Source organism: Echinops telfairi, unplaced genomic scaffold, assembly GCF_000313985.2.
Source record: "Echinops telfairi isolate 266 unplaced genomic scaffold, ASM31398v2 ScPeMD7_60;HRSCAF=208, whole genome shotgun sequence".
Lineage (NCBI taxonomy): Eukaryota > Metazoa > Chordata > Mammalia > Afrosoricida > Tenrecidae > Echinops > Echinops telfairi.
Window position 1 is genome coordinate 29,767,241 of NW_022103958.1, and position 27,140 is coordinate 29,794,380.

General features: G+C 38.5%; 1 protein-coding gene across 1 annotated transcript in view; it reads right to left on the reverse strand.

Moving 5' to 3' along the window:
* Nucleotides 1-9,936: 9,936 nt before the first annotated feature.
* Nucleotides 9,937-27,140, reverse strand: part of SLC17A6 (solute carrier family 17 member 6) — a 51,065-nt gene continuing 33,861 nt past the window's right edge. The window contains exons 7-12 of the mRNA XM_004711606.2: nucleotides 26,199-26,341; nucleotides 19,237-19,386; nucleotides 13,775-13,907; nucleotides 13,238-13,348; nucleotides 12,629-12,756; nucleotides 9,937-11,951 (exon numbers count right to left, since the gene is read on the reverse strand). Coding sequence (XP_004711663.1) covers nucleotides 11,616-11,951; nucleotides 12,629-12,756; nucleotides 13,238-13,348; nucleotides 13,775-13,907; nucleotides 19,237-19,386; nucleotides 26,199-26,341 — 1,001 coding nt within the window. The 3' untranslated portion in view covers nucleotides 9,937-11,615. The remainder of the gene's footprint in view (nucleotides 11,952-12,628; nucleotides 12,757-13,237; nucleotides 13,349-13,774; nucleotides 13,908-19,236; nucleotides 19,387-26,198; nucleotides 26,342-27,140) is intronic.

Below are 27,140 nucleotides of genomic sequence, written 5' to 3' on the forward strand. Positions count from 1 at the left end.
AACATTTCAGATCTATCTTGAAATACCATGTTGTGTGAGAGAGGATAATATCTGTGCATCTACAAGGAGATCCTGTCCTTACAACTGTTGCTCATATGCACACACCAACTAAAGATAGTAGCAAAGAAAGTAAAGAACCCTCCCAATGCATTCAGTATTAGCGTGCTCAAAATACATCAAGATGCAGCGATCAGTATTGGCCATAGACGTGTGATAGGTGGAAACTAAGAGGGCGAACCATAGTTGGGATATCTGACCTTGGTGATAGAAACAAAGATGACGATTGCATGATCCAAGTTTCCAAGGTCGATGACTAAATCATTGTAAACACCTTTTTTCAACAACAGAGAGACTTCACAGGTGGACGTTGCCAGATGGGATGCACAGGAATCAAAGGGACTACATCTGTAGAAAAGGACACTGGCTGAGCTTAGTACCAGCAGCTAAGACTGGGCTTGGGACCTGCATTTGAATAGACCATCAGTTGCTCAGATGTAAGTTCAGATTGAAGCGAAAAAATTTAAGAGAGCCAAAGTAAAACACTTGAATGTAGAGAATAGTCCCAGAGCAGATTTGATGAGCTTTGGAATGACCTCAAGAACATCATACGTGAAGAATTAACAGACTCTGACACTTGCTCTTGTAGGTAGATGAGCTCAAGAAAATGGAAAAAATGATGAAGCAAAAGACTTGAACAGAAGACCTCAAAGCGCAACTCAAGAAAACAAAGTATTATAATGAAACGTTCATCAATTTTTAGTTAAAAAGGCAAAAGCAAAAAAAAAAGCATTCAGCGTAGTTCAAACTGATAAAACTGAAGAAGACATTTCAAGCCTCACGTTGCAAAATTGAAAGTTTATAGGCAAAATATTGAATGATGCAGCAAGTGTCAAAAGAAGATGGAAGGAATACAGAGTCACTGTAACAAAACCTAGTTGACATTCAACTATTTCAAGAGGTGGCATGTGATCAAGAACCTGTGGTATTGAAGGAAAAAGTCCAAGCTGCACTGATGGCATGAGCCAAAAACAAGGCTCCAGGAATTGACAGAAGGCCAATAGAACTGTTTGACACTGATGAAGCCCTGGAAGCACTTACTCATCTGTGCTCAGAAACTTGGATGACAGCTACCTGGCCAATCGACTGGAAAACATCCCTACTATTACCCCTTTCCAAAGAAAAGTGACCCAACAGAATGCAGAAATTGTTGGAAAATGTCATTAATATCACATGCAAACAAATTTTTGCTGAAGACCATTCAACAATGGTTGCAGCAGAATAATGAGAAGGAACTGCCAGAAATTCAAGCCAGAGTCAGAGGAGGACATTGTGGATGGCACATGTGTCTTAGCTGAGAGCAGAGAATAAATAGATGATTGCCTATGTTTTATTGACCAAGCAAAGGCATTGAACTGACTGTGTGGGTCATAAAAGACTATGGATAGCATTGAGGAGAATGATTCTTCCAGAACAATTCCTTGTGGGTATGGGTCATGAGTACAGGGAGGAAAAGCAGTCATTCAAACAGAGCACGGTCATACTGTGTGGTTTAAAATCAGGTAAAGTGCATGTCAGGGTTGTATTCTTTCACCGTATTTATACATTCTGTATGCTGAGCTGATAATTAAAGAATACGTACAATAAGAAGAGCATGGTGTCAGGATTGGAGGAAGGCTTATTAACAACCTTCAACATGCAGATGACATCACCTAGGTTGCTGGAAGCCAGGATGACTTAGAGCCCTTGTTGATGAAAATCAAAGACTCAGTATAGACTGCAACACAATGAAAAGAAAATCAAAATCCTCACGACTGGAGCAATATATAGTTTCAATAAATGGAGACGTGATTGATGTTTTCAAGGATTGCATTTTGCAAAAATTTACAATCAGTGCTCATGGAAAGAACAGTAGAGAAATCAAAGGACATGTTGCATCGATCAATCTTCTTCACAAGATCTCTTGAAAGTGTGAAAGATAGAGATGTCACTTTGATGACTAACTTGAACCTGACCCAAGCCATGGTATTTTCATTCACCTCAGATACATGTGAAAGTTGGATATTGAATACAGAAGACCAAAGAAAAATGGATGCATTTGATTGATGGTGCTGTAGAAGAATATAGAAAGTACTATAGGCTACCAGAAGAACAAACAAATCTATCTTGGAAGAAGTACAATGACCCCCCCACCTCCACCCCACCCTCCTCAGGGGGAGGAACAACAGAAACCATAAGGGAAGGGAGACAGCGTTTGGAATAAAATATGAAAACACTAATAATTTATCAAGTGGTTACAAGTGGGAGGGGAGGGAAATAGAGGAGCCAATCCTAGAGCTCAATAGAAAGTAAATGTTTAGAAAATAATGATGCCAACATATGTACAAATATACTTGATACAACCGATGTATGGGTTGTTAAAAGAGCTGTATGAGCCCTCAATAAAATGATCTTAAAACAAAAAAGCAAACCAAATACTCCTTGGAAGCAATTCTAGCGAGACTTTGTCTCATATACTTTGGGCATGTTATCAGGATTGTCTAGTCCCTGAAAAAGGACAAAATGTTTGGTAAAGCAGAAGGGCAGCAAAAAAAAGGCAAAAAGCATGACTCTCAATGAAATGGATTGACATCGTGGTTGCAACAACTGGATCAATGATAACAGCAAGTGTAAGAATGGCACAGGATCAGGACGTGTTTGGTTCTGTTGCACATAGGATCAGTATGCATTGCAACGGACTTGAAGACACTGAACATCACCGCTACAATTCTAGGAGGTAGCGCTTCCACAGTCATTCTGGTGTGCCTATCAACCGAAGGGCTCGTCTTCAGACACATATCAGACAAGTTTCTACTGTTCTTCATAAATTCTGAGCTGGCCTTTTTTATTTTTTTTAGTTCACCATGTCTGTCATACTAGTCTTAGTCAGGACTCACTGCCATTGCATTGATTTCAACTAATTATAGCCCTATAGAGTAGGATAGCCCTACACATGTGGATTTCCAAGATGGTAACTCTTTAGGGGTATAGACGGCCTTGTGTTTCTCCTGAGAAGTTCTGAACTGCTGATCTTGTGATTTAGCAGTCCAAAGCATACCACTCCTCCACCCGGGCTCCAGATCCTAGTCTGGATGCTCCACTGAAACCTATTTCCCATGGGTGACCCTGTTAGTAATTGAACTATTGGTGGTCAATAGTCTACTTTCACCATGACACACAAGCCACTAAAGTACAGCCAAGAGACAAGTGTTGATTTGAAACACATAGGTGCTCAATAAATATTTTTTGCTTGACAAACTTAATTAAAAAAAATGTGCTTTTCCATTTTTTCAGAAGAATGAATAGAAAGTGCCAATATGCAGTGTCTATAGTTACTTATTTGTGACTGACCATCTGGGTAAACTTGTGTCCATTTCTTCACTACTCCTATCTCACCCTAGCCATATATAAAATGAAGGTGCTTGAACATGCATTCCCATAGTCTACTCCATAATATACTGTATGAGACACGTAAAAGGTGAGTGTGACCTATGATTAGAACTTTGACCAGTGATTTTCCATGAAAGTATCTCAACTGCAGAATGTTTACTTAATAAATAGTCTTATGAAACTCAATTCTTGAGATCTTTTAGATCATGAAAGATTCCATAGAAGAGTCGGGAGCAGAGACTTGTTATAGAAAGAGCCCACCAGGATGGAGAGGGGGACTCTCCAATGATGTCTACTTCATTAGCTATTAAAATGAGTGACCAATCCTACATCTGTTTAATCTCCCTTTCTCAGTTGTGTTTTAAATACATTTTTCATGGGAGAAATCAATGATACTATAACCAGAAGAACCTTATGCTCTAGGGAGATGATTGATAAGATTCTCGACCATAAAATAAGAAAAATGTCTCTAAGGTAAACCAGAAACATATAGAAAACATAGACTCAGGAATCTATTTTGGTCTCACACTTAATCCTAACTCCAATCTAAGAACAATTAGTTCTTACAACATGGTGTGCTTGAAACATGGAAGATATGGGTGCTACAGTAAGGCTTGGTAGTGTAGTAAAGGAATTAGATGGTGCCCGCTACCAGAAAAAATAGTGTCAATCATCTATATGAGTCTTCAACTAAGCCCATATGGAAGAAACACACCAATATCCATGATCTAAGGATTGTAAATGATATAGTTCAAATCTGAAGGAGGGAATGGTATCAGAGCTTAAATTGTGAAGTTCTGGTTTGCAGAAGACTATGGATGACAGTGGAAGCCCCGAGAAGCAGGATCTACATATGGAATAAGCCTTGGTGACTTCCTTCTGACCACACTTGAGGGATGGGAATAATCTAGTTATCACAGAGAAAGTGTAGTATAGACAATTATAATAGATTAGAATGATAAATCTGACTTGAATGATTTAAACCTTGTCATTTAATATCCCTTTTGATACACTTTGAGCTTGACCTGGTTTTTAATATTCTCTTTTGTGTGTTTGCTTGTTTTTCAAATTGGGGTTTATCTCTGTTGTACTTTCTTATTGTTGGTAGCCTTCCATACTCTCTGTTTTGTATTTTGCTATGTTTTTCGGTATATGAAACACAGCATGAGTGAATCCATAGAGACAACAACTAGAATAAGGGTTCACAGCGGGTGCAGCAGGGTGGTGGGGGTGGTAATGGGGAGTTGATATCAAGGAGTACAAGAAAGAAGAAAATGTTTTGAAACTTCTTGTGACAAAGATTGTACAACACTGCTTGATATGACTGAATTATTGAATAGGAAAATGGGTGGGTAATAGATACAATGCATTTATGAATGTAGGCAGAAAATAAACAAAAATAATCTGAGTTCTGGGAGCAATTAGAATACTTTTTCCAGATGACTTAAAGAACTCGATAATTTGTTAGAATTAATAAAGTCAGAACCTTTTATTGCTGGAACAATCTTTAATAACCATTTAGGCCAACCAATTTCTTTATCTCACAGAGAAGGAACTGAAGCCCAGAGACAGTACATGATTTACCTTGGACTATAGAGAGAGCTGATGGCAGGTTTAAAACTTAAATAACTCTGATTTTGCTATCTCATTACAACTGGAACTGGGAAAGTTAGCATGCCTTGGGGATTATGCTGACGTATCCCAGCTTGCACTTAGAGAAATAGACATGTCTCCCCTTTGTTCACATCTCCATGAAGCATCGACAGACTGATGTGATTAGTCAGAAAGGTAGCTTTCCTCTGTGACATTCATTCTTCTGCACGTTTTGTGGTTTCATGTAGAACTTCATTTTGACTCATAAACCTGTTCATAAATGTGTACAGTTCTACCTTTGCCTAGACATTATAAAATGAAAACATTTCCCCTAGGCTCTTGTATTAAATTCGATGGTTTCTGTAAATTGTAAAATGTTTTCAAAGATCATGACAATGTCTTCATTGGCAAACTAGGGGATTAAAAAGAAAAAAAGAAGACTCAGGTTCTCTGGGGAAATATATCTTATTTGATTAGATTGGTTTTGTGGTTTAAAATATGGGAAAGTATCATGAAAACTATAATAAAGCCCCTTTGTGAATCAGGAAAAGCAAACATTAGTAATATCTTATATTTGCTTTTGCTCCACTTAAAAATTTTTTTAAATGACAAATTTGAAATCTCTTTTATCCTTTTGCCAAGTGCTCTTTATTCCTTTCCCATTGAGATGCAAGTACAATACATTGTTTCATCCTGCCAGTCTGTCTTGATACTGTCTCCACACAGCACACAGTGTTTTATATTCCATAGATGCAGTTCATCACCATGTCTGTTCTCTTACACTTCATTTTTATCACATAGAACTCATCAAAGATGATTTCCCCAAAAATGCTGCATCATTTAGTACTGCAAACCAACCTGCATAATTTAGTAGTGTGAAAAAGTAAAAAATATCTCAGAATGGTTCCCAAATTGACCCATTGCTATAAATTTGACATTGAAACCCTATTTGAAGTGATTATACCACATATTTACTTAGAATCATGGGGGAAGGAGAAAAAGGAAAATATTTGTTAAATATATATTAATATTCAGGGTGATATGTTTGTGTGATTTGATTTAATCATTGAATTAGGGACAAACTGGCTAGCAGCAGGGCACACTACAAAGGACCCGAGGGTCCCCTCTGAGTCCGGCAGCTGTTCAGATGCTGTAGGCGGACTGTTTGAGAGCGGAGACTCTGGAGCTAGACAGCTTGGGACTTCACGGCCTGACTTCCCCACCTCAGCTGTTGGGACCTTGATAAAGTGTCTGGCTTTTCTGTGCCTATGCGTCCTCGTGCACAAAAAGTGATAACGGTAATATCTACCCCATGGTATTATTGTGCAGTCTAAATGAGTGAAAATAAGAAAACTCTGAGAACGATGGCTCGCTTTGGGTCATTTCTCAGAGCCCTGTAGAAAAGACTAAGGCGCCCTGGTGCTGTCGTGGTCACACATCGGGCTGCTCCCTGCAAAGCAGCAATTTGAAACCACCGGCAGCTCCGAGGGAGAAAGGCGGGGCTTTCTACCCCCGCAAAGAGCCACAGTCTCCGAAACTCACAGGGGCACCTCTACCCATCCTAACGGGCGGCTGTGAGGCGACATTGCTGCGATGGCCTTGGGTTGGGTTTGGGTTGACACAAGAGGCTGCTTCCTGGCACTCTCATTCACGCCTCCTTTATGGTATCACCAAAAAAAAATAACACCTAAAGAAGCAAGCGAGCAAGCAAACCTTGAAAGACAGAACTCAAACCTGAGTAAGAAAAGGGAACTCAAAGGGACAATTGACCAAGAAGACAATGTGTCACAAAGAGGAGAACACGAAGACTCCAAGTCTTGTCCTACCTCGTTGACCGCAGGGCACTGATGTATCTGGAAAGCTCCAAGCGAACTCATCGCATCACGAGCATCTTCATCTAATGTGTGTTGGGCAAAGCAATGAAACACAGCCTCCAAGGGCTTTAACAAAACTGAAAGTCGTTGAATCTGGGTAGGGGGTGATAGGGACAGATTATGCTCTGTTCTGCTGCCTCGCTGTGTGCAGGAAAGTCTTGGAGATGCTTGATTTTAGGAGATGTATAGAGTCATCCTCACCTTCAGAAATAAAGTGTGTTTGACAGAAGTGAAGCAAAACATCAGTGTTGAGGCCTTTTATGAGACCCGAGTGAACAGCAACAGCAATTCCCTTCTAATTCTATCACTGCAGTAAAGACTGGAACCCCCGTGGCTATTTGTGGTGGAACTGGAGGAGCCCAGCCTGTGGGTGAAGGAATCCATGGGGAGAGAGGTGTGGGCCATAGGAAGCCTAGAGGAGGGATACAGCAGGAAGAACATTGACAGAGAAATGGAGGTAGGCTTGGACTTTCCGTCCATCTTCCCTTCTGCAGAGATGCAGGCACTGGAGCATCGTGGGAGGCTGCCCCTCGCCACCTGCAGCGTAGACATCACAGGCGAGAAACGTTCCCTCGCTTCAGTATATATATTGAGTGTGCTGAGAGGAGTGAGTGTCCTGGACTTACAGCGTCCACAAGAGCAGGGTCGGAACCTCACCACCATCTCCAACACCTCACAGAGTGTGTTTACTAAACATTTGTCATATGAATAAATGAATTACTAAATAAACTCTAGAAAAGTCACTCACCAGTAGTCCTCTCTATACACAAACACAGAAATAATACATCACAGACAATAACTTACGTATCCATCAAGGTGACAGACATGAAAGGTGTGGATATGTGTGACGTCACGATACTAAAAGATGCACACAAGCATCAAGATAAAATCAGAGGTAAGCAAAATACAATTGTTGAAAGGTGCAAATATTGAAGGTAAATAAAAAGTTGCTAAAGAAGGTACTGATTAAATAGATTACAGGCTACAAAACTCTTATTCAAATAGGAAACTACAAGGGCTTTCAAAAAGTTCATGGAAAAAGTCCACTATCTTTTGGCTCTACCTTGATACCAATTTTTTTGAAACCCTCACATTTACATGATATTCTGTTAATGGAAAATAGAGGTTACAGTAGAAACCAGTATGATTTAAAATGTTTAGATGACAAAGTATTCTGAGTTTTCTGTGCATTTTTCATAGGAAAATTCTGTGAATGTTAGCAGTAATTAACTTTGGGTGAAATTATTGATTACTTTCAGACTTTTTTGGTTATGTTTAATACTCTTCTTTACTTAATGAAGATTCTCTAAGCCCCTCAATAAACAAGTACTACTTTTACAGTCAGAAGAGCAACAATGTGATTTAACAGAATATAAAGTCTTCCTACAACAAAAGATCCCTATCCTAGCCCTTTCCCTACTTGGGACTCTTTCTGAAGTTAATCACATCCTGAGACCCCAGTCTTTTGCAAAGAAAATAGAAGGAAGAATAATAAAGGGCCTTGCTATCTGTAAGGCATCTGGGAAGGAAAAACAGGGTTGTGTATGAAAATATATTTTGCAAATTTTGCACATTTCAAACTTCTAGATCGATGCTAATCAGGACGAAGCTGAAGAGCTAGGATGAGAAGGAGGGAGCGAGAATGAGGAGGAGAGAGTGATGACTTCACAGGATCGAGAGAGAAGGACGTGAGCTTGGCCAGTGGTCGTCGTCGGAGATATCATCAGGCCAACCTTCTGAAGCGGGATGTGAACTTTCACGTGATGGAATTTTGTAGCATTTGAGTGTAGAGAACTGCATTCCAGTCACCAAGGTCCGTGGAGGTGGCATGATGATCTCCTGAGGACTTAGGTGGGGTCCCTGGCTGTGTGTCCTTGTGGAGAAGACTGAGAGAAAGCATGTTCTCTCCCCTCTTCTTCCCACATACCCTGACTGGGGAGGACAGGGAGCCTGGCTGGCGGTTTCAAACTGCTTCCTTACTTTGCAGTTAGCAGCCCAACTTGTCCCCCATGTGCCCCCAGGGTTCATAATAAATAAATAATTCATCTAATGAATGCCTTCGATACAATTACTTGGTGAAAAAATAATATAAATATAAAAAACTAAAACATGGCAAATTATAACCATTTATTTCCAGATCCAGAAGATTGCCTATGCCCTCTTGATTGGATCAGGAGTTCCCCTTATTGATCCTCATTTGTTAAATTATGGGAGTCAGCTAAATCATCGCATAAATCCCTTGAAACAGCAAAGTTCTCCCAGCCTCACACGTGAATGCTATATAATTGTAATCTTCCCATTATGTGAATCTGCTAAGTGTGGAATCCACTACAGATATTTTATTGGCTATCTGGATAACTTGCTCACTGCCTGAAGATTCGACAAAAACATTAGCATGGAATGCCATGGTACTATTTTACCTTGGGAAAGTTATTTCAACAATCTGGGCTTTAGCTCCTTAACTTATGAGCTGGAAATAGAGGCTCCTAGTAAGGAAAGTCATTGTGGTGCTTTATAGGTACTGTCCAGTCAATTCTATTTCAGGTGGCCAGGCCCCGATCTTAGAGGAGATCCGTGTTCCACAGGCTTGTCCACTGCTCCAGGGTCCAGGACAGGGCATGTGTGTGATCCGTGTTAGGCAGTATCATTGACGTGACATGTTGTGTGTTACTTTAGTCTTTATGCTTAGCAGCAGTCATGAGAGAGCTATTGTTGAAAGATAGTGCTAGACTTAGAAACCTACATCTTGATTTAAAACTTTCTACAGAACTACGTTCTGTGCAATCTAAAGAATATCATGTTCCTCCATTAAATTTCAAGTTGCTAAAACAGGCTGTTTTCCCCAAGAAAAGACATTGTTTGGGGCATATCTACAAGCTCAATTCATGTAAAGACTACAAACTAAATCAAATAAGCCCAAATGAATCTACTTTTTTTTTACAAAAAGGTAAATAGAGCATTTTATTAACACTTCTTTTGCAGCAATGAAAATGACAGTCCACACCTTTTCATTCAACACAACAAAAGCTATGACCACATTACATCACTTTGAGACACAAAGCAAAAGATTTATTGTTCTTAAGGTCAATAATGGCTTGCATGTTTGTAACAAACTTTATGTTGTATATTTGCAGTAGCAGGGCTCCAGTCACTAGCACAATACACGGAACAGATCAGATATCCGGAAGAGCAACTAAGTACACCAAGAATATTCAGGGTGGAATTGGGAAATGCAGTAGTATCATTTCAGAACATTAAAGCGAGCTGATGTTAACTTTTTAAAATGAAAAAGGAATCATTCCAATCACCCAAACAGCTACCATAAGCAAAATGAAGGTAATATACAGACAGGAACTTTTATGCATTGCACTTATTGCTTGGTACACAAATGTTGCAATTCCTGTTGAGTTATATTAAGAAATGACAAGCAAAATGCCTCTTCCCCATCTAAAATTCTATGACTCTATGAAAGTAGAAATTGCAGTCCCCGAACCCAACGTTAGGTGTATGTTATTTTTGGCTTTGTGTGAAGATTGTTTAGTATGTTTCTGTGCATGGATATGTATGATATATAGATATAACTTTAATATAATTACTCATCTTATATATTTTAAACAAATATCTTTTAAATGGGACTTTAAATATTCAAGTTTTCTACTTACACCAGCTCTATTAAATTAATCTTTTCATATTACATATAGCTCTGTGGCACAAGTTTCATATAGCATTTAATTATTAAGGAAGAAAGATGTCTAAATGATTTTATAGTGTCTTTGTTTTTAATATTGCATTTTAAGGGCTATATCTCATTAGTAATTTTTATTAGATTCTTAAAGGTGTATATATCTTTTTTCCTAATGCAAGTTACAACCAGTACAAAGTTGTAATAAAAAATACACTGAAGTCTATTTATTTTTAATATATTTTTTGCAAAAAAGTTATCTGATATGCTACATGAAAAGTTGGATGTTATTGAAATGTAGAGTGCTTTATACTGTTAGGTAAATGAATGGAAGAATGTGAGCCATACCCCTCACTTTGTAAGGTCTTTTTCACAGAAATAAATATTTGTGCCCAGCATATCATATAAAACACTGTAAGATACTCCTTTTAGAAGTCCAACAAAATATCTCACATCATATAATCTCAGTAATTATTCAAGACACCTTGCTAGTTGCTAGCTCACGATATACTTCTCCAATTGAGACAGAGTCCTACTCGGTGATTGACACGCCATAAAAGTCGCCAATGTCTGATGCAGCAACCATGAGAGTTTTACTTTTTGTCAAGCATGATGTTTGTGTGATATCTTGCAACAGTGTAACAAATATATAAGTGCATTTTTCACAATCAATTAGCTTTGGCTTCCTAACTTTTTTGTGTGATATGGAATGAGCCACCTGCGTTAGTTGTGCTTCATTAAATGGTGATGAGTTTTAGCTCCCATGGACCCAATGAGTAACTACTTGCTTGTACAGTTTTGACCAGTCAACCTGTCAATCACAAATGCAAGAACGGATGGCTGGAATGGAAATGATGGGTTTCACAACTTCTACAGATTGCACTTGATGGTAACTTCATGGGATTGTTTTGATTTCATTTTTACAGCAAGACTTGCCAGGTTGATATGTTTACATGTTTACACCACATTTTTCAAAGTGTTTGTGCAATCACAATTAATTTAATCACGAACACTAAAAATAAATCCATCCGTTAGCTTTGTTATGAATAATCATGTGGGTCCTTATAGGTGTATGTGTCTTGAACTTCTTCTTGTACAAATTCCTCTTTCTTTTCCCATCCATTGGGCCAACCTCCATTTGCCTGTGTTGTGGCACCATAGGACTTAGTGGTACCATAATTTATATAATTTTGAGTAATGTCCCCTGTTTCCTCATCAAGTTCATCTTCATGAATGAATCCACACTTTTCTTCACTTGTTTCTTCGGGGTCTGCCCAGGGTTGCTTCTCTCCTGAGGCAAATATTGCGTAAAAGATAACTCCACCATAGTGGACGAGAGCCGCAATCAGGAAGACATACTGCCATTCTTCTCGCGACTGCAGTAAGGAAAAGCAGCATTTTAAGAGCAAACTCCATGTCATTGAAAGCTTTACATCTTCACTGAAAACATCGTTATCAATTTCTTCATAAACACTAGCTTAAAGGGAAACCTAAATTCTGGCCAAATGAACCAAATGCCAATAAAACATAACTTTCTAAGATATCATGATTCTCATTATTGAATTTTAAAAATTTTAAGTTTTGAAATACGTTTTCAAATATATATTTGGTCTGTTAATTTTTAGAAAATCATAATCTCTCCTTTAATTTCCATTGACTTAAATATCAATTTTGCCTACTCCTTTTATTATCTTCTGGTAAACTCTGATTGTGAAACTATGTAAAAGCGGATAAGTTATAAAAAGCTATTTCCATCGGTAACTGCAAAGGAGTCTCTACTGAGGTTTATAGAGAGAGCTCAGAAAGCTTCTGCCCGTCTTTCCTGCTAGTCTAACAGTAAGAAGATCTTCTCCATACCAGGAGCTTACCCAAAAAATGTTAAAAGATGTTGAGAAGAATTGCTAGGGAGATATTTTCTCCTGAGTTCTGATCACCTTCCTTATTTAGAGGTGAGGTTACTGCCCCAGTGAAAGATTGCCAAAGATATATTAACTATTTCCCCAATCATGGTAGAGAATCCTCTACAGCTGAATATCTATTTGCTCTCTCTTACCTTGTTCTTTGTCATTGCACCAACGATGATCGGACAGACCATCCCTGACAATGTGCCAACACCGTTCGAAATGCCCATTAAGATACTGGCATATCTTGGAGCAATATCTAAGTGGTTAACATTGAAACCTGAAACACACACACATAAGTTTTCACTCAGATACTCTGAAACCTCTTCGAAATAAGTGCCTATAAAATATTCTCTACTGTACTCACCACAACTCCTTACAAGGGACTAAGCACCGAGCATGTGCTTGGTCCCTATGTTCTGATGATTTAGCTCAGGGATCTGATGAGAATGGAGTGAGGTCTAAGTTCTCACCCAGTGTTCACCTATCACATGGCTTAAATAATTCTCCTCCACAGGGAGGAGAAAATGTTCTAAGGCTACTTTTGTTTTTGTTTTTTGGTTAGGGGGGTATAATAGGAGGGAAATTCACAGGGAAAAGTGAGTGGGATCAAATCTAAATCACTTTTAGTTTTTCCTTTTCTTACTCAAGTATGCAGAGAACACATTTCAACAGTTAAAATACCGAAGAGCAAAGTAGGAAATATATCTGCTATCATAAGCTAAAACTGAAGACACTGCAGGTAAAAAAAAAAATCTTACCAGATATGGCAAATCCACTGAACCCCACAGCCAGGACCAGGAAGGATATGGCCACCCCTCGAGTGTGGGAGTAGCCCACGACCAGGAGGAGCGTGGCTTCCATTCCAAAACCTGCCCGAACGAACACATGGAAACAACTGAGAAACCCATGTACATGGTACAAATGAGCCTCCGGTGCTAAAACAGCCATTCCTATTGGTCTAGCAATTCCACTGCAGGGACTATATGTCAAATAATACTAGTCACAATATTGGATGATTACCAATTATGATGATTGGTTTTCCTAATAGTATTAAAACAACAAAAGCAACCAAAGGTTTCAATGATGAATGAAGGATCAAGTGATTCACAAAGAATAAAAATGATAAGTTATTATGGATTAATGAGGAGTTTGAAGTGAGCTGGGGGATGACTTTAAATAAATAAAGCACAGTTTTAATTGCAACTATATACTATGACATACTTAAAATGTTTTCATTTATGTAGCTAAGAGCTGAATGAAGTAAAACCATGGACTTAATGCCATTTTATACATACCACCACAATTCATGATCTTTCTCACGGTAGTAGTTGAAAGAATTTGCTTGCTTCTTAGAAAATCCGCAATCTGACCTCCAATAGGCACGATGATTGTCATGACCAAGTGTGGAACAGCAGACAGCATGCCAACCTGGTGACAAGCAAGGAGAGCCATATAAATGAGCATTCAAATGTGAATCACTTCATAATCTTGGTTTTCTGAATCCAGCATGAACTCCGTACAGACCAAGAAGAAGAAAAAAGGATCTCCAAATGACTGTGTACTCATCACTGGATAAGCAGTAACTCAAAGTCACGAGCCAAACTCACTGCCTTTGAGCCAATGCCAACTCATAGCAACACCGCAGGACAAGGTAGACCTACCCTTGTGGGTTCCAAGCCTGTCACTCCTTATGGGAATCGAAAGCCGTGCCTTTATCCCATAAGTAATAGCTATAATATGATAAAATTTAAAAGCAGTGTCAATTTGTTTTGGCCCCTTTATGTTTTCCAGAAGAAAATACTTATTTATTACTGTGTTTTTGAGTCACGAATAGTGTTTATGGATCCACCATCCTTTATCTTATCACAAAATGATTCATATTTGTGTCCAGTTTACATTTTCACATATATTTTCACAGGTTGATGAGAGGGAAGGAAACTGAGCGTAGACCATGAGAAAGAGGGAATGGGAAAAAGAGAGCGAGCACAGAGACATACATTGTGAAAAACTGAAGCAGTTGTATTTTTAGATTCATAATAAAGTAAAACATTTCATTTCATCTTAAATATATAATGTACACACATATCTTATGGGTTTCTAGCATCGTTTTAATTTCTATATACAGTGAGTACAGAAAAACCAGATCAATTCTTCCGTTAACCATTTCCTGTTTCAAATAGCAGTGCTTGGTCACAGGACTACACAGTGGTATATCATCTCTATATTAATGTTCAACTAAACAGCTTATTTTAAAACTTAGCCAACTACCATTTGTTCAACACGTGCTCTTATTTTTACTATTAATTATGTGAAAGACACCTTTCTCGGAACCATGAAAGCAGGACATGTGAGGGAAATGCATTTCAAACATCTATTACTACATACAAATACTTGGTAATGTAGGACTCAATGTAGGGATTTTCTAACTAAGGTGCACCGTGGTGAAATGTTCCTGGCATGTGACATGGACACTACTGTTGTGTACACTTATGTCTTTCCAATTAGATTAGTGAAAGATTGAAACAATGATTCTGTTTAATTTTACAGTCATATCCAGAATAGTGCTCATGGAGTTGGGTTAGTGTGAGGTTTAATTGAAGCAGTGAAGCCCTAAAATAGCTTGGAGTAATCTACTTGTCTCTTCATCCCCACGTGGAGATTACTGTTATTATACTTCCATTTTATTGATGAGGAAACTGACACTTAGAAGGGGTCAGTGGTTGTCAGAGCCACGTTTTGTGTCCGTTACTCTGGGAGAGGCCAGTCCCTGGAGAAGAACATCCTGCTCAGTCAAGTAGAGGGACAGAGACAAAGGGCAGGCTCTCAAGGAGATGGATTGACACTGGGCTCAGGCATAGGAACAATTTTAAAGAGAGTGCAGGATCCAGCAGGGAATCATTCTATGTGCAATGGGGTCGCGGTGGGTGAGAACCGACTTGATGGCACAACAACATTCCAATCCCAAACCCCAGCTCTTACTCTCGGTGTGAGGCACCACTGCTGTTGGAGAGATACAAATCAGATAGAACCAGACAATATACGTGAATGTACTCAGAGCAGCTGAAAGCCTGGCACTTAGAAATGCAATAAATATGACCCAAATAAAGCTGTAAGCTCACTAACATGAGGCCAAACACCCCTGCTTTTGTGAAACATCTTGGGGAAAAAATAAAGTGGTTCTTTACCCTTAATTGCAGTAAGGACCTTTAAAGTAATTAATTTATGAAAGGAAATCTTCAAATCATTCAGGAAAGCATCATGTTAGAATTTTCATAGAACTGCATGTGACATTTATAATAAGATCTCAAACCTACTGCCATCAAGTCAGTTCTGACTCAAAACAACCAAAGTTTTCGCAACCATAAATCTCATGGGAGCAAATAGCCTCTTCTTTCTTCCCAGGAGCAATTAGTGAGTTTGAACTTCCAACCTTGAGGTTACTAGTCCAATGGTTAACTGACAGCAACACCAGAATAAAAGGTTGATAATGACTTGATTTTCCTAAGGCCATGTAACTGAACTATATTTTAATCAAGAATCTGTGATTTCTCAGGTGTCCTTAAATTGAATATTCTCTGCTGTTTACTATCTACTCAAAGAAACATTTGATGACTTCATCGATTTATTCCCTTAGCAAAAAGACATATGCCAAGCTCTATGAGAAATGCAAAGAGCTAACAATTGAAGCTGAATAGACATAAATTTGGGGATATTTTAGCCCATTGATTTGACATTTGAGCATATTGAAACTCCTGTGTCCTTAGGCAATATACAAACATATTCTACATGTGATCTTAGTAGACATTTAAAAGTTCCTAAAATGTACTCAACTGTATTCTCAGCTTTGGGTGTACTATGAGTAATCGCTTGCCACAAGATCAGAATGATCAAAATCTTCTTACCATATAATTCATGATACCTGCACAACTGTTTGCTCAGGCAATATTGGGAGAAAAGAACATTCGCTGGCATAAGTTAGCTCCGGTGACTAATGACCCTGCAGGACAGACTAGAACTGCCTGTGTGGGGTTCTCAGGCTGTAAATCTTGATGGGAAAAGAAAGCCTCGTCAGTCCGCCAAGTATGACTGGTGAGTTTGAATGACTGACCCTGTGGTCAGCAGCCCAAAGGATAACCCATTCTGCCACCAGGCCTCCTTAAGGCTTTGCAAGCATAGGCTTCAAGTTTGAATCTATAACTAACTGCTTGATTCTTCATAAAACACCCAGGTTCTGAGGCTTTAGCTCACCCTCTTCTTTACTTCTCTGGGTCATCGCCTAGATTTCCTTGTTCTCTATCGATCCCTATTTGGTTCAGAAACCTGGCTGATTCCCAGGGCCAAGAGTGGCCATGGAACACTATTGTCGTCTCTCAAATCTGAAGCTGGATGTGAATGAGTGTCTCTTCTTTGTGTCTGGCTCCTACAATCCAGTTCCTGGTTAATTCTAGCATATGCTTCCTCCTTGATATGCCATTCTTAAGGAGCTAAGCATATTACAATCAGCACTGGTTATATATCTGTAAGGACCCTGATGTCACAGTGGCTATGTGTTGGGCTGCATCCCCCAAGGTCAGCTGTTCAAAACCACCAGGTTCTCTGAGGGACAAAGACAGACTCTCTACGGTGTAAAGAGGAACAGGCTCAGAAACTCACAGAGGCAGTCCTCCCTGTCCTATAGGGTCGACATGAGTCCGCATCGAGTCAATGGTAATGAGTGCTAGAATTCTGCTTTAATGGAGCCAGTACGTCTGGACTGCGTACTAAGCCAAAATGATGTGATTTGTCTGTAGATCCCCAATCTGACACAGGTAGAAAAGAACCCTCATGTGCATATTTTATCTCACTTGAATTTTGCTAAAGCTTTGAAAGAAGGCATTAGTACCATTACTTTATAGATAAGAAAATTAAGACTGATAATTAACCAGACTATTTCCCAAGATTATGTATTGATAACGTGTTGTGGAGCTTGGATTCAAAACTGGGCTCCAAAGCTCATGCTTTCTTCCCTCATCACTATTAGGGCTGATAATTGATGAGGATATTTCCCAAGACTATGTACTGATAGTGTGTTTTGGAGCTTGGATTCATAACTTTGCTCCAAAGCTCACGCTCTCTTCCTTCATCACTAACTCTAAACATTTTCACATGAGAGGTATTTTCCTACTATATTTAAACCCTTCAAATAAATCTATTTACCCAAGATTTTAGTTAAAAATATAACAGGTGAATTAAATCAACCCATCTGGTTATTATAATTAGATTTTTCGAACTGTCACTGCTTTTATTCAAGTATTTTCAAGTAACTGAAGCCAAAAGGCCAGAGTGACCACACAGTTTTATTAACATCAGTAGGTTGCTTCAATCCCCCCCTTCATCCCTGTGATATCTGATGTTATTAATAGCCTCTCAGTGTCGCATTCGTCCTAGATTATGGAAATGGACTAACACCTCTGGCAGCCTTTGTTGAGCAGTGTAACACCTCTGAGAGCTCTCTAAGGGTGCCCTGCAATGTTTGATTAGTTCCAGAGAGAAGAGCCCTGCCTGCAGCAGCCATTCCTCTTAGTGATGGAGGAAACAGTTTCCTTAGAAACAGGGATGACAAAAGGGCTCTTAGAATAGCTGCTCCTAGACTTGGATTTTCTTTAGTCCCAGGACATGGATAGTCTTTCACGTATAGGCATAATATGAACAGTGAACCCAGCTGGATTTGTGCAAAGACATCAAGAGAAATGGTAAAGCTATTGCCATTACCGATAAGTGTATTTAGGGCTGAGCAAAAGGCCTAGTACTTAGATGGCATTTGATAAATACTTTCTAAATGCTTGACTGAATATATGGTTTAAATGAAGTTGAATGGCACAGTGCAAAGAATTTAAATATCTATCAAAGGATCTGGGCCTAATTCTGATTATGTCATTTATTATCAGCATGATCTTCCATAAATTAAATGCCTTCCGTAGTTTCGGATTCACCATGTGTTAAGTAGAAAGGATGACAGCCATCCAGTGGCCAACCAGACAAGGTTGTTCATGGATCTGAAAATGTCTCATCCATTCCAAGCTTCTATAGAAAAGAGTATTTTGTTTCATTTTCTCTTTATCTAAATATCTCAAAAGTATTACATTTCCATAGGCATATATAACTGTGACACTTAAAAATCTACACTATAATTAGTAACTTATTTTTTAACTACCCCACCAGGCTGTTAAAGTCATTGAGGACAGAGCATATTTTACGTCTGAATGTAACACAAAACTTAATATATTATGCTCAATAAATGCTTGCTAAATTGAATGAATCAGTACAAGACATTTTCTGGATATAATTCTCTATCTTTCTGTCTTATTTTTTTCTAAACAGATTTCTTAGAGCATTGGAAATGAAGAAGAAAGAGCTAGATTTATAATGATATGAATATAATTTTGTTAGAATGGAATTTTTTTTCCTTATGATGATATTGTTATAGGCCTGAGACTTAAAGACATAGTTATCTACAGGAAGGTGATACTGCTATCCATGATAATTGGGATGTCAGCCCCACAGAAGCAGGGACTAGTTCTGTGTTATAGATATTTCCTGCACCAAATGTTTCCCAGAAGTTGTATTTTATTGAATAAGCAGAAAATAAGAGAATGAATATTCATAAAACTTAGAAGATAAAATCTTGGGAAAAAGAACTTATTCAATTAGATATTGCAAAAGTAGGTCACTATTTAAATAACTACACACACACACACACACACACACACACACATACCTTGCTGATTTCAAATCCAAAGACTTCTTCAAAATATGCTGGCTGACTAATAAGCAGTAAGTAAAAAGTCCAGCTTCGGCAGAAGTTTGCCACAATTATTGCATAGACAGGCATAGATGTAAAAAATTTCCTCCAAGGAGTCTTGAATTTCTGCAATCCCAAAAAGAGAATGATTCTGATCAATTAAAGTTTGTTTTGTTTGACTTAAGTGGGTACAACAGTATTTCACATCTTCAGGATGAGTATGGTTGGAGATAAGGAGGCTGTAGGATGGTAGCAAGCCATTCATTCCAATAGTCCCTGCAGGCCAGGATGTCTAAACAATCAACAGCTTCTGAAAAACTTCAGTTCATCAGCTTCTCCACTGATGAAATTGTTCCAGCATTCAGACTACGCAAAGTTACATGTTTCTAATACAGCAAAATACAGACATCTAGAGTACTGGTTTTGTGTTTGTTTTTATTTTATGTTTTTTGTTTTATTTTAGTGATCACTTAAAATTCACTGTCAAATCAGGGACCTCATAGGTATCCTGGGGGACGGACAACCGAAAAGTGGGTAAAGGGAGAAGTCAGACAGGGCAGGATATGACAAAATAACAATTTATAAATTATCAAGGGCTCATGAGGGTGGGGGGAGCGGGGAGGGAGGGGAAAAATGAGGACCTAATGCCGGGGGCTTAAGTGGAGAGGAAATGTTTTGAGAATGATGAGGGCAATGAATGTACAAATGTGCTTAACACAATTGATGTGTGTATGGAATGGGATAAGAGTTGTATGAGCCCCTAATAAAATGATTAAAAAAAAAGATTTTCCCCAAAACTTTCTGAAAATGTAATATACCTGGGAAGAGAAAGTGATGACAAAATAAAAGATGCAGCAGTAACTCCAGAACCTACTTATGCAGGATTCCACTCTCCATCTATAAATAAATTATCTTGATAGCCAATGGGTAACAAGCAAGGTTCAGAAAATTCAAAAATGAACCCAGCTAGGTGATAGAGGTTATCTATCTAGCATGCTATCTATGAGTCCATCATAATGAGTTATTTATGATATTCATAATTATTTGAAATTTATAAAATTTAGGCTACATTCAAATTCAACAACCTAAATATGATTGGTTCATTAAAAGCTATTTAAAATTTTTATTTAGTGTACTTAAAGATCTTGCATATTCCCAAATATAAATCCACTATTTTTAAGACTACTATGTCTAAATTGTCTCTTGTATATCAGAACAATTTCTCAATTACTTTACTTTAAACAAAATAGATCTATGTACATATATTTATTTGTTAAGTATTAAGACAGCAGACAGACATTGGGCCTCTACTCAAGTACTCCCTCAAAACAAGAACACTTTGTTCTAATAACCTGGCATTCTGCGATGCTCATCTTCCCAGACACAATTGCTGAAGACAAAATGGGTGTATTAGTAAACGTGGTGAATAAAGCTGATGGTGCCTGGCTATCAAACGATATAGCATCTGGGATATTAAAGGTTTGAAGATAAAAAAAAGCGACCATCTAGCTGAGAAACAACAAAGCCCACATGGAAGAAGCACACCAGCCTATGTGATCATGAGGTGTCAGTGGGATCCGGTATCAAGCATCAAAGACCCAAAACAAAAAAACCCTATCTATGTGAATGAGGAGGGGGAGAGGAGACCCAGAGCTCATCTGTAGATAATTGGGCATTCCCCTTATAGAAGGGTCACAAGTAAGAGATGAGCCAGTCAGGGTGCAGTATAGTACTGAGGAAACATACAACTTTCTTCTAGTTCTTTAATTCTTCCTCACGCCTTCTCCCCACCACTGTCATGACTCCAATTCTACAAATCTGGCTAGACCAGACCATGTACTCTGGTACAGATAAAAGCTAGAAACATGGGAAATCCAGGACAGATAAACCCCTCAGGACCAGTAATGAGAGTAGTGATGTCAGGAGGAGAAGGGAAGGTGTGGGAGAAAGGGGGAACTGATCACAATGATCCACATATAAGCCCCTCCCAGGGGGATGGACAACAAAATAGTGGGAGAAGGGAGACAGCAGTTGGTGTAAGACATGAACAAAACAATAATTTATAAATTATCAAGGGTTCATGAGAGGGAGAGGGTGGGCAAAGGGGGGAAATGAACTGAAACAAAGGGCTCAAGTAGAAAGAAAATGTTTTGAAAATGATGATGGCAGCATACGTACAAATGTGATTGACACAATGGATGGATGGATGAATTGTGATAAGAGCTGTATGAACTCCCAATAAAATGATTTATTAAAAAAATACCACCTGAGGATGAAACAGTAAAATAAAACCACTTCACTTAAATGCTAACTTGGAATATTTGACCTATCCAGGTTAATAATGGATGCGAATAAAACCACTTCATTTAAATGCTAACTTGGAATATTTGACCTATCCAGGTTAGTAACGAATGCAGCAAGACATTTTTGGGACAGATGTTGTCATTGTTCTTCAAGGTAAGCTCTCAAAATTACAAGTATAATTTATGGCTGTAATTAAGTTTTTAAAAGAACACTTCAAAAGCAATATAATAAAGTTATATTGTACCGCCACAGGTACATATAATTCAAAAGAGAAACAAAACAAAACCCCAAACCTGTCAAAATTGTATATAAATGAATACTGTGGCATGCAAGAGAAATGTGCAGTTTTACAGCTGTATAGATGAATTTTAAAAGTGCTATTTCCCCAACATTTCAATGTGTTCCCAGAAAATGGTACCAGATGAATACATTTATATCAAAGAAGATAAAAATAGCCGGCTATATAAAGGCTGCATTATATTCCATAATTATTAATGTAGTCGTATTAATATAGCATTACGATTTTCCAGGAAGTGACTTCGAAATACTAGAAGTAAATAACTTTTCCTGTTAAGGGCTTTCTTTTATGCAGGGCAAGACAATCTCTACCAAGCAGAAATCTTTATTCTTCTGGTTGTAAAGCACTTCATCAAATTTAAAAGTTTCTAATTTAGTGCCTTAACAATCACTAAGAGCCAGAGTGGTGCATTTGTGGAAGCATTCCACTGGGTACTGGCTTTCATGGGTATACTAAGTTTATAAAAATCAGAAAAGTGTTGTTTATGATCTGTCCTTTCTTCTATATGCATGTTAAATTTAAATGTTTTCATTTTAAACAAAATAAAGAGATATTAATGTGAACTGCAATGTGTAATTTTTCATGGACTCCATACTCAGAATAAACAGTTATGGGAGATACATACTAAACCAAACAGTTGTCCTGGCATTGATTCCGTCTCCAAAAAACCTGAGTTTTCTTTTTTTTCTTTAAATCATTTTATTGGGGGCTCATACAATTCTTATCACAATGTATACATACATCCATTGTGTCGAGTACATTTGTACATCTGTTGCCATCATCATTCTCGAAACATTTGCTTTCTACTTGAGCCCTTAATATCACCTCCTCATTCCCCCCCTTCCTTTCCCACTCCCTCCTCCCTCATGAACCCTTCATAATTCATAAATTATTATTATTTTGTCCTATCTTACACTGTCCAACGTCCCCCTTCACCCACTTTTCTGTTGTCCATCCCCCATGGAGGAGGTTATATGTAGAGTCTTGTAATTGGTTCCCCCTTTCTACCCCACCTTCCCTCCACCCTGCAGGTATTGCCATTCTCACCACTGGTCCTGAGGGGATCATCCATCCTGGATTCCCTGTGTTTCCAGTTTCTATCTGTACCAGTGTACATCCTCTAGTCTAGCAAAATTTTAAGATAGAATTGGGATCATGATAATGTGGGCAGGAAGCATTTAAGAACTAGAGGAAAGTTACATGTTTCATCGTTGCTACCTTGCACCTTGACTGGTTTATCTCCTCCCTGCAACCCTTCAGAAAGGGGGTGTCCAGTTGCTTATGGATGGGCTTTGGGTCTCCACTCTGCACTCACCCACACTTACAATGATATGATTTTTTGTTCTTTGATGCCTGATACCTGATCCTTTCAACACCTCGTGTTCACACAGGATGGTGTGCTTCTTCCATGTGAGCTTTGTTGCATCTGAGCTAGATGGCCGCTTGTTTATCTTCAAGCCTTTAAGACCCCAGATGCTATATCTTTTGATAGCCAGGCACCATCAGCTTTCTTCACCACATTTGTTTATGCACACATTTGTCTTCAGTGACCTTATCGTGAAGGTGGGAATCCACTGATGTGATTTTTTGTTCTTTGATATCTGATACCTGGTCCCTTCTACACCTCGTGGTCACACAGGCTGGTGTGCTTCTTCCATGCGGGCTTTGATGTTTCTGAGCTAGATGGCTGCTTGTTTATCTGCAAACCTTTAAGACCCAAGATGCTGTATCTTTTGATAGCTGGGCACCATCAGCTTTCTTCACCACATGTGCTTATGCTCCTATTTGTCTTCAGCGATCGTGTTGGAAAGATGTGCATCATGGAATGCCAATTTAATAGAACAACGTGTTCTTGCATTGAGTAAGTACTTGAGTGGAGGTCCAATGTCCATCTTCTGCCTTACTAAACCTACAAATATATGTACATAGATCTAAAACCCTGAGTTTTCATAGTAGAGCTGTGCTCAAGAGGCTTGCCATAGTTGGTTTTTTTGAAGTAGATCTTTCAACCTTGCTTCTGCACCCACTCGGTGTCCCTGAGTTGGTCTCAACGGATAGCAACCGACGTAGTAGAAAAAGACTGCAGAAGAAAAAAATACTACTACCTTTTCCTGAATCAGCCTCCAAATCTTTCCTGTTTGAGTTTATTGTTGCAGCCACTGTTTCAACCCATTCTGTCAAGGGCCTCCTTTTTCATGGGTCCTTTACCAAGCACTTTGCTCCAGGAACTGGTTTGGACAGGATAGCATGTTCAAACTACCTGAGGCAAAATTTTAACCATCCTTCGTCCTAAGAGCATTCTGGCCGTACTTCTTCCAAACAAATTTGTTTGTTCTTCTGTGGCAGTCCATGTTATATTCAATATTCTTTATCAATATCCATTCAAATGCACTAATTCTTCTGTAGTATTTCTTATTCCTCTTGCAGTTTTAATATACATAAGGAGCCATTGAAAAGATCATGGGTTGGGTCAGGTAGGCCTTGTCCACAAAGTGGCATATTTGCTCTTTAACACTTTAAAAATAGGTCTTGTGCAATAGATTTGCCCAATTCAATATATCATTGACTTCTTTACTGCTACTTCCACAAGCAAGGATCGTGGATCCAAGTATCATGAAACAACTGAGAACTTCCCTTTATCATGATATTATTGATTGTCCCCGTTGTGAGGATTTGGGTTTTCTTTACGTCGAGAATACGCACTGAAAGTTGTAGTCTTTGCTCTTCATTAGTGTTTCTGGTCTTCTTGGCTTCCAGCCAGTAAGGTTGTGTGATCTGCCTATCACAGGCTGTTCATAAACCTTCCTTCAATCTTCCTGCAGCTGCACTTCATATTGCTCAGAGCCTGGGACGATTTGCTCAGCTCACAGACTGAATAAGTATGGTGAAGTATGCAACTCACCGCACATACGCCTACCTTTCCTTCCCCTTCCCAGCTGCTGCTGTAAGTGCCAGGGTGCCATAAATAGTTCAGTTCTAGGTTACTGGCTGAAAGGTTGGTGGTTCTCCCCTACCAGAGACACCTAGGGAAGTAGCCCTGGCCATCCATTTCCAAAAGGAAACCGTCTGAAAATCACAACGAGCAGTTCCGCTCTGCTGAAATATGGATGACGTGACTCAGAATAGACTGTCATGACCAATAACAAGCACACAGTGATGACAGGTAGGAGCAGCAGAGCATCCTGCCAATCCCCTGACTTCACAGCTGCACACCCACAACTTGTTTTGTGAATAGCCAGTACAAGAAAGAAATGAACAGTCCATCCGTAGAAGGAAATTCCAATGCCAGCCCATCCAGCTCAGGAAGCAGGAAGCAAGGATTTTTGGTTTCTTTGTTCTTAACTACTGATGTTTAACTTCTGAATGGACTTTTTATTGAAAACTAAACCAAGCTCAACAATAACGTGTAACAAACTTTTTGTTTCTAGAATGAGATGTCAAAGATAAGCCACACACAGCGAATGGAGGCTGGATTCAAAATAGGGAGGGAGAATCAACTTGCAGAAAGTAGAAGCAGATGCATAATGGATCATCACTTTCTCCAACCAAGGCCTAGTCCCTCAAACACACAGCATAAAGACACTGAGTTACTAATGAGCTTGCTGAATTACAGGATCTAACTATACCAAATCATTAACTAGCTTTTGTCTCTATTTAATATAATGTCATATGACTATTCATTAGTTAATATTTAGGTGTACTCATTTCATATGGACTAAAGTGTTTGCATTAGGCAGATTCTAAGAAACCAAATTCAAATCAGAAAATGCATTCCCATTATCTTTGCAATAGTTGACCTTCATGATAAAAAATGGAAAAAAATACTGACATTTTATTAATAAAGTCGCTAAATTATGCTAAGAATATTTTTGTGCCAGTTGTCTGTTGTTGAACAACTCTTGATTGAGCGGTTCCTAGATCACATATATAATCATGCACATATAAAACGCACATTTAAAATATTCAATCAATAAAATATCCCTTTGAAGACATTTGGTGATTTGGAATGTCCTGTATTTTAATATGAACAAATATTGATTGAATATATTTAAATAATATCAAATGGCTTTAGAAAAACTTGATCATATTTGTAGTCATTACTATAATCTAGAGCAAACTGTAAGATTCTCAAAAGATAAAGCATGATACAAGAAATTACAGACAGAGGAAGTAGTAAGCATTCATAAATAACTCATGGAATATGGATGGATTTTTGAAAACCATGATTGATATCAATTAATTTTGTTGAATAAAAGCTCATAAACTAATTTGGCTGGTTGAATGGAGGTAGCATGGGGAATAAGAATAGAAATATACACCATAATAAAGTTCTTACTTCCATTGCACCTAAAAGATTTGCACTCTCTCCAATGCTTTCTTCTATGTACCTACGTTCTTCATCGGTAATAGTAGGATGCTTTGCAGGACTCTCATAAGACACCAAAAGCCAAAACATGTACCAGACCATTCCAAAGCTTCCTGTAAGTAAGAGCATAAAGGGAGGACATCAAAGAAAGCTTTAAAATCATTTTGCTGCAATAAAACTACAATATTCTTATCATAAAACCATTGAGGAGAGCGGAGGACTTAAGATCCTCCAACTAGCTTTATCCATCTCTCCTTGTTTTTTACTACTAGATTTCAAGCTTCCTGAAGACTGGCCCTGTGGCTCTCGCTCTCTCTCCTCTCTGTTAAAAACTGTATGGTACACAAGAAGCAATCAATGGTTTTCAGATGGATTCATACATCCAATAAGGATTGCCTGAACAGTTACTGTTTTTCCAGGCACTCTGCTAAGTGTGGACTAGATGACAAAAGGCATACTTCCTGTCCTCAAAGAGGATACTCTGAGAGAGAAGATAGAGAGGAACCCTTTTATTCTTTGTCTGCTTGAATATATGAAAGTAATCGGCATTTCTAGAGAAAAGATGCTAATTCCCTTTTTTTCATAGTCTCAGATTTAGGAATAGGCTACTGAATAAAATCCAGCAGATTCTTTGAGCCCAAGTGACTATATTACATGAAAGAAGAACCTCTGAAATTAATGTACTAATATCTAACATTTTATGTGATCATATACTATAGTATTATTAGCACATGCTATTGTATGCTATTGCCATATTCACACAGATAAAATTTATAAGTTCCAAGCCAATAAGATGCCTGCAAGGTCTGTTCCTTTCTTTACTATTTCACCATGAAAGCATATAAATAACAAAGAAGCATTAGTAATAAAAAAGAATTTCTGGTGATTTATTCTAATTTCCCCGCAGCCGAA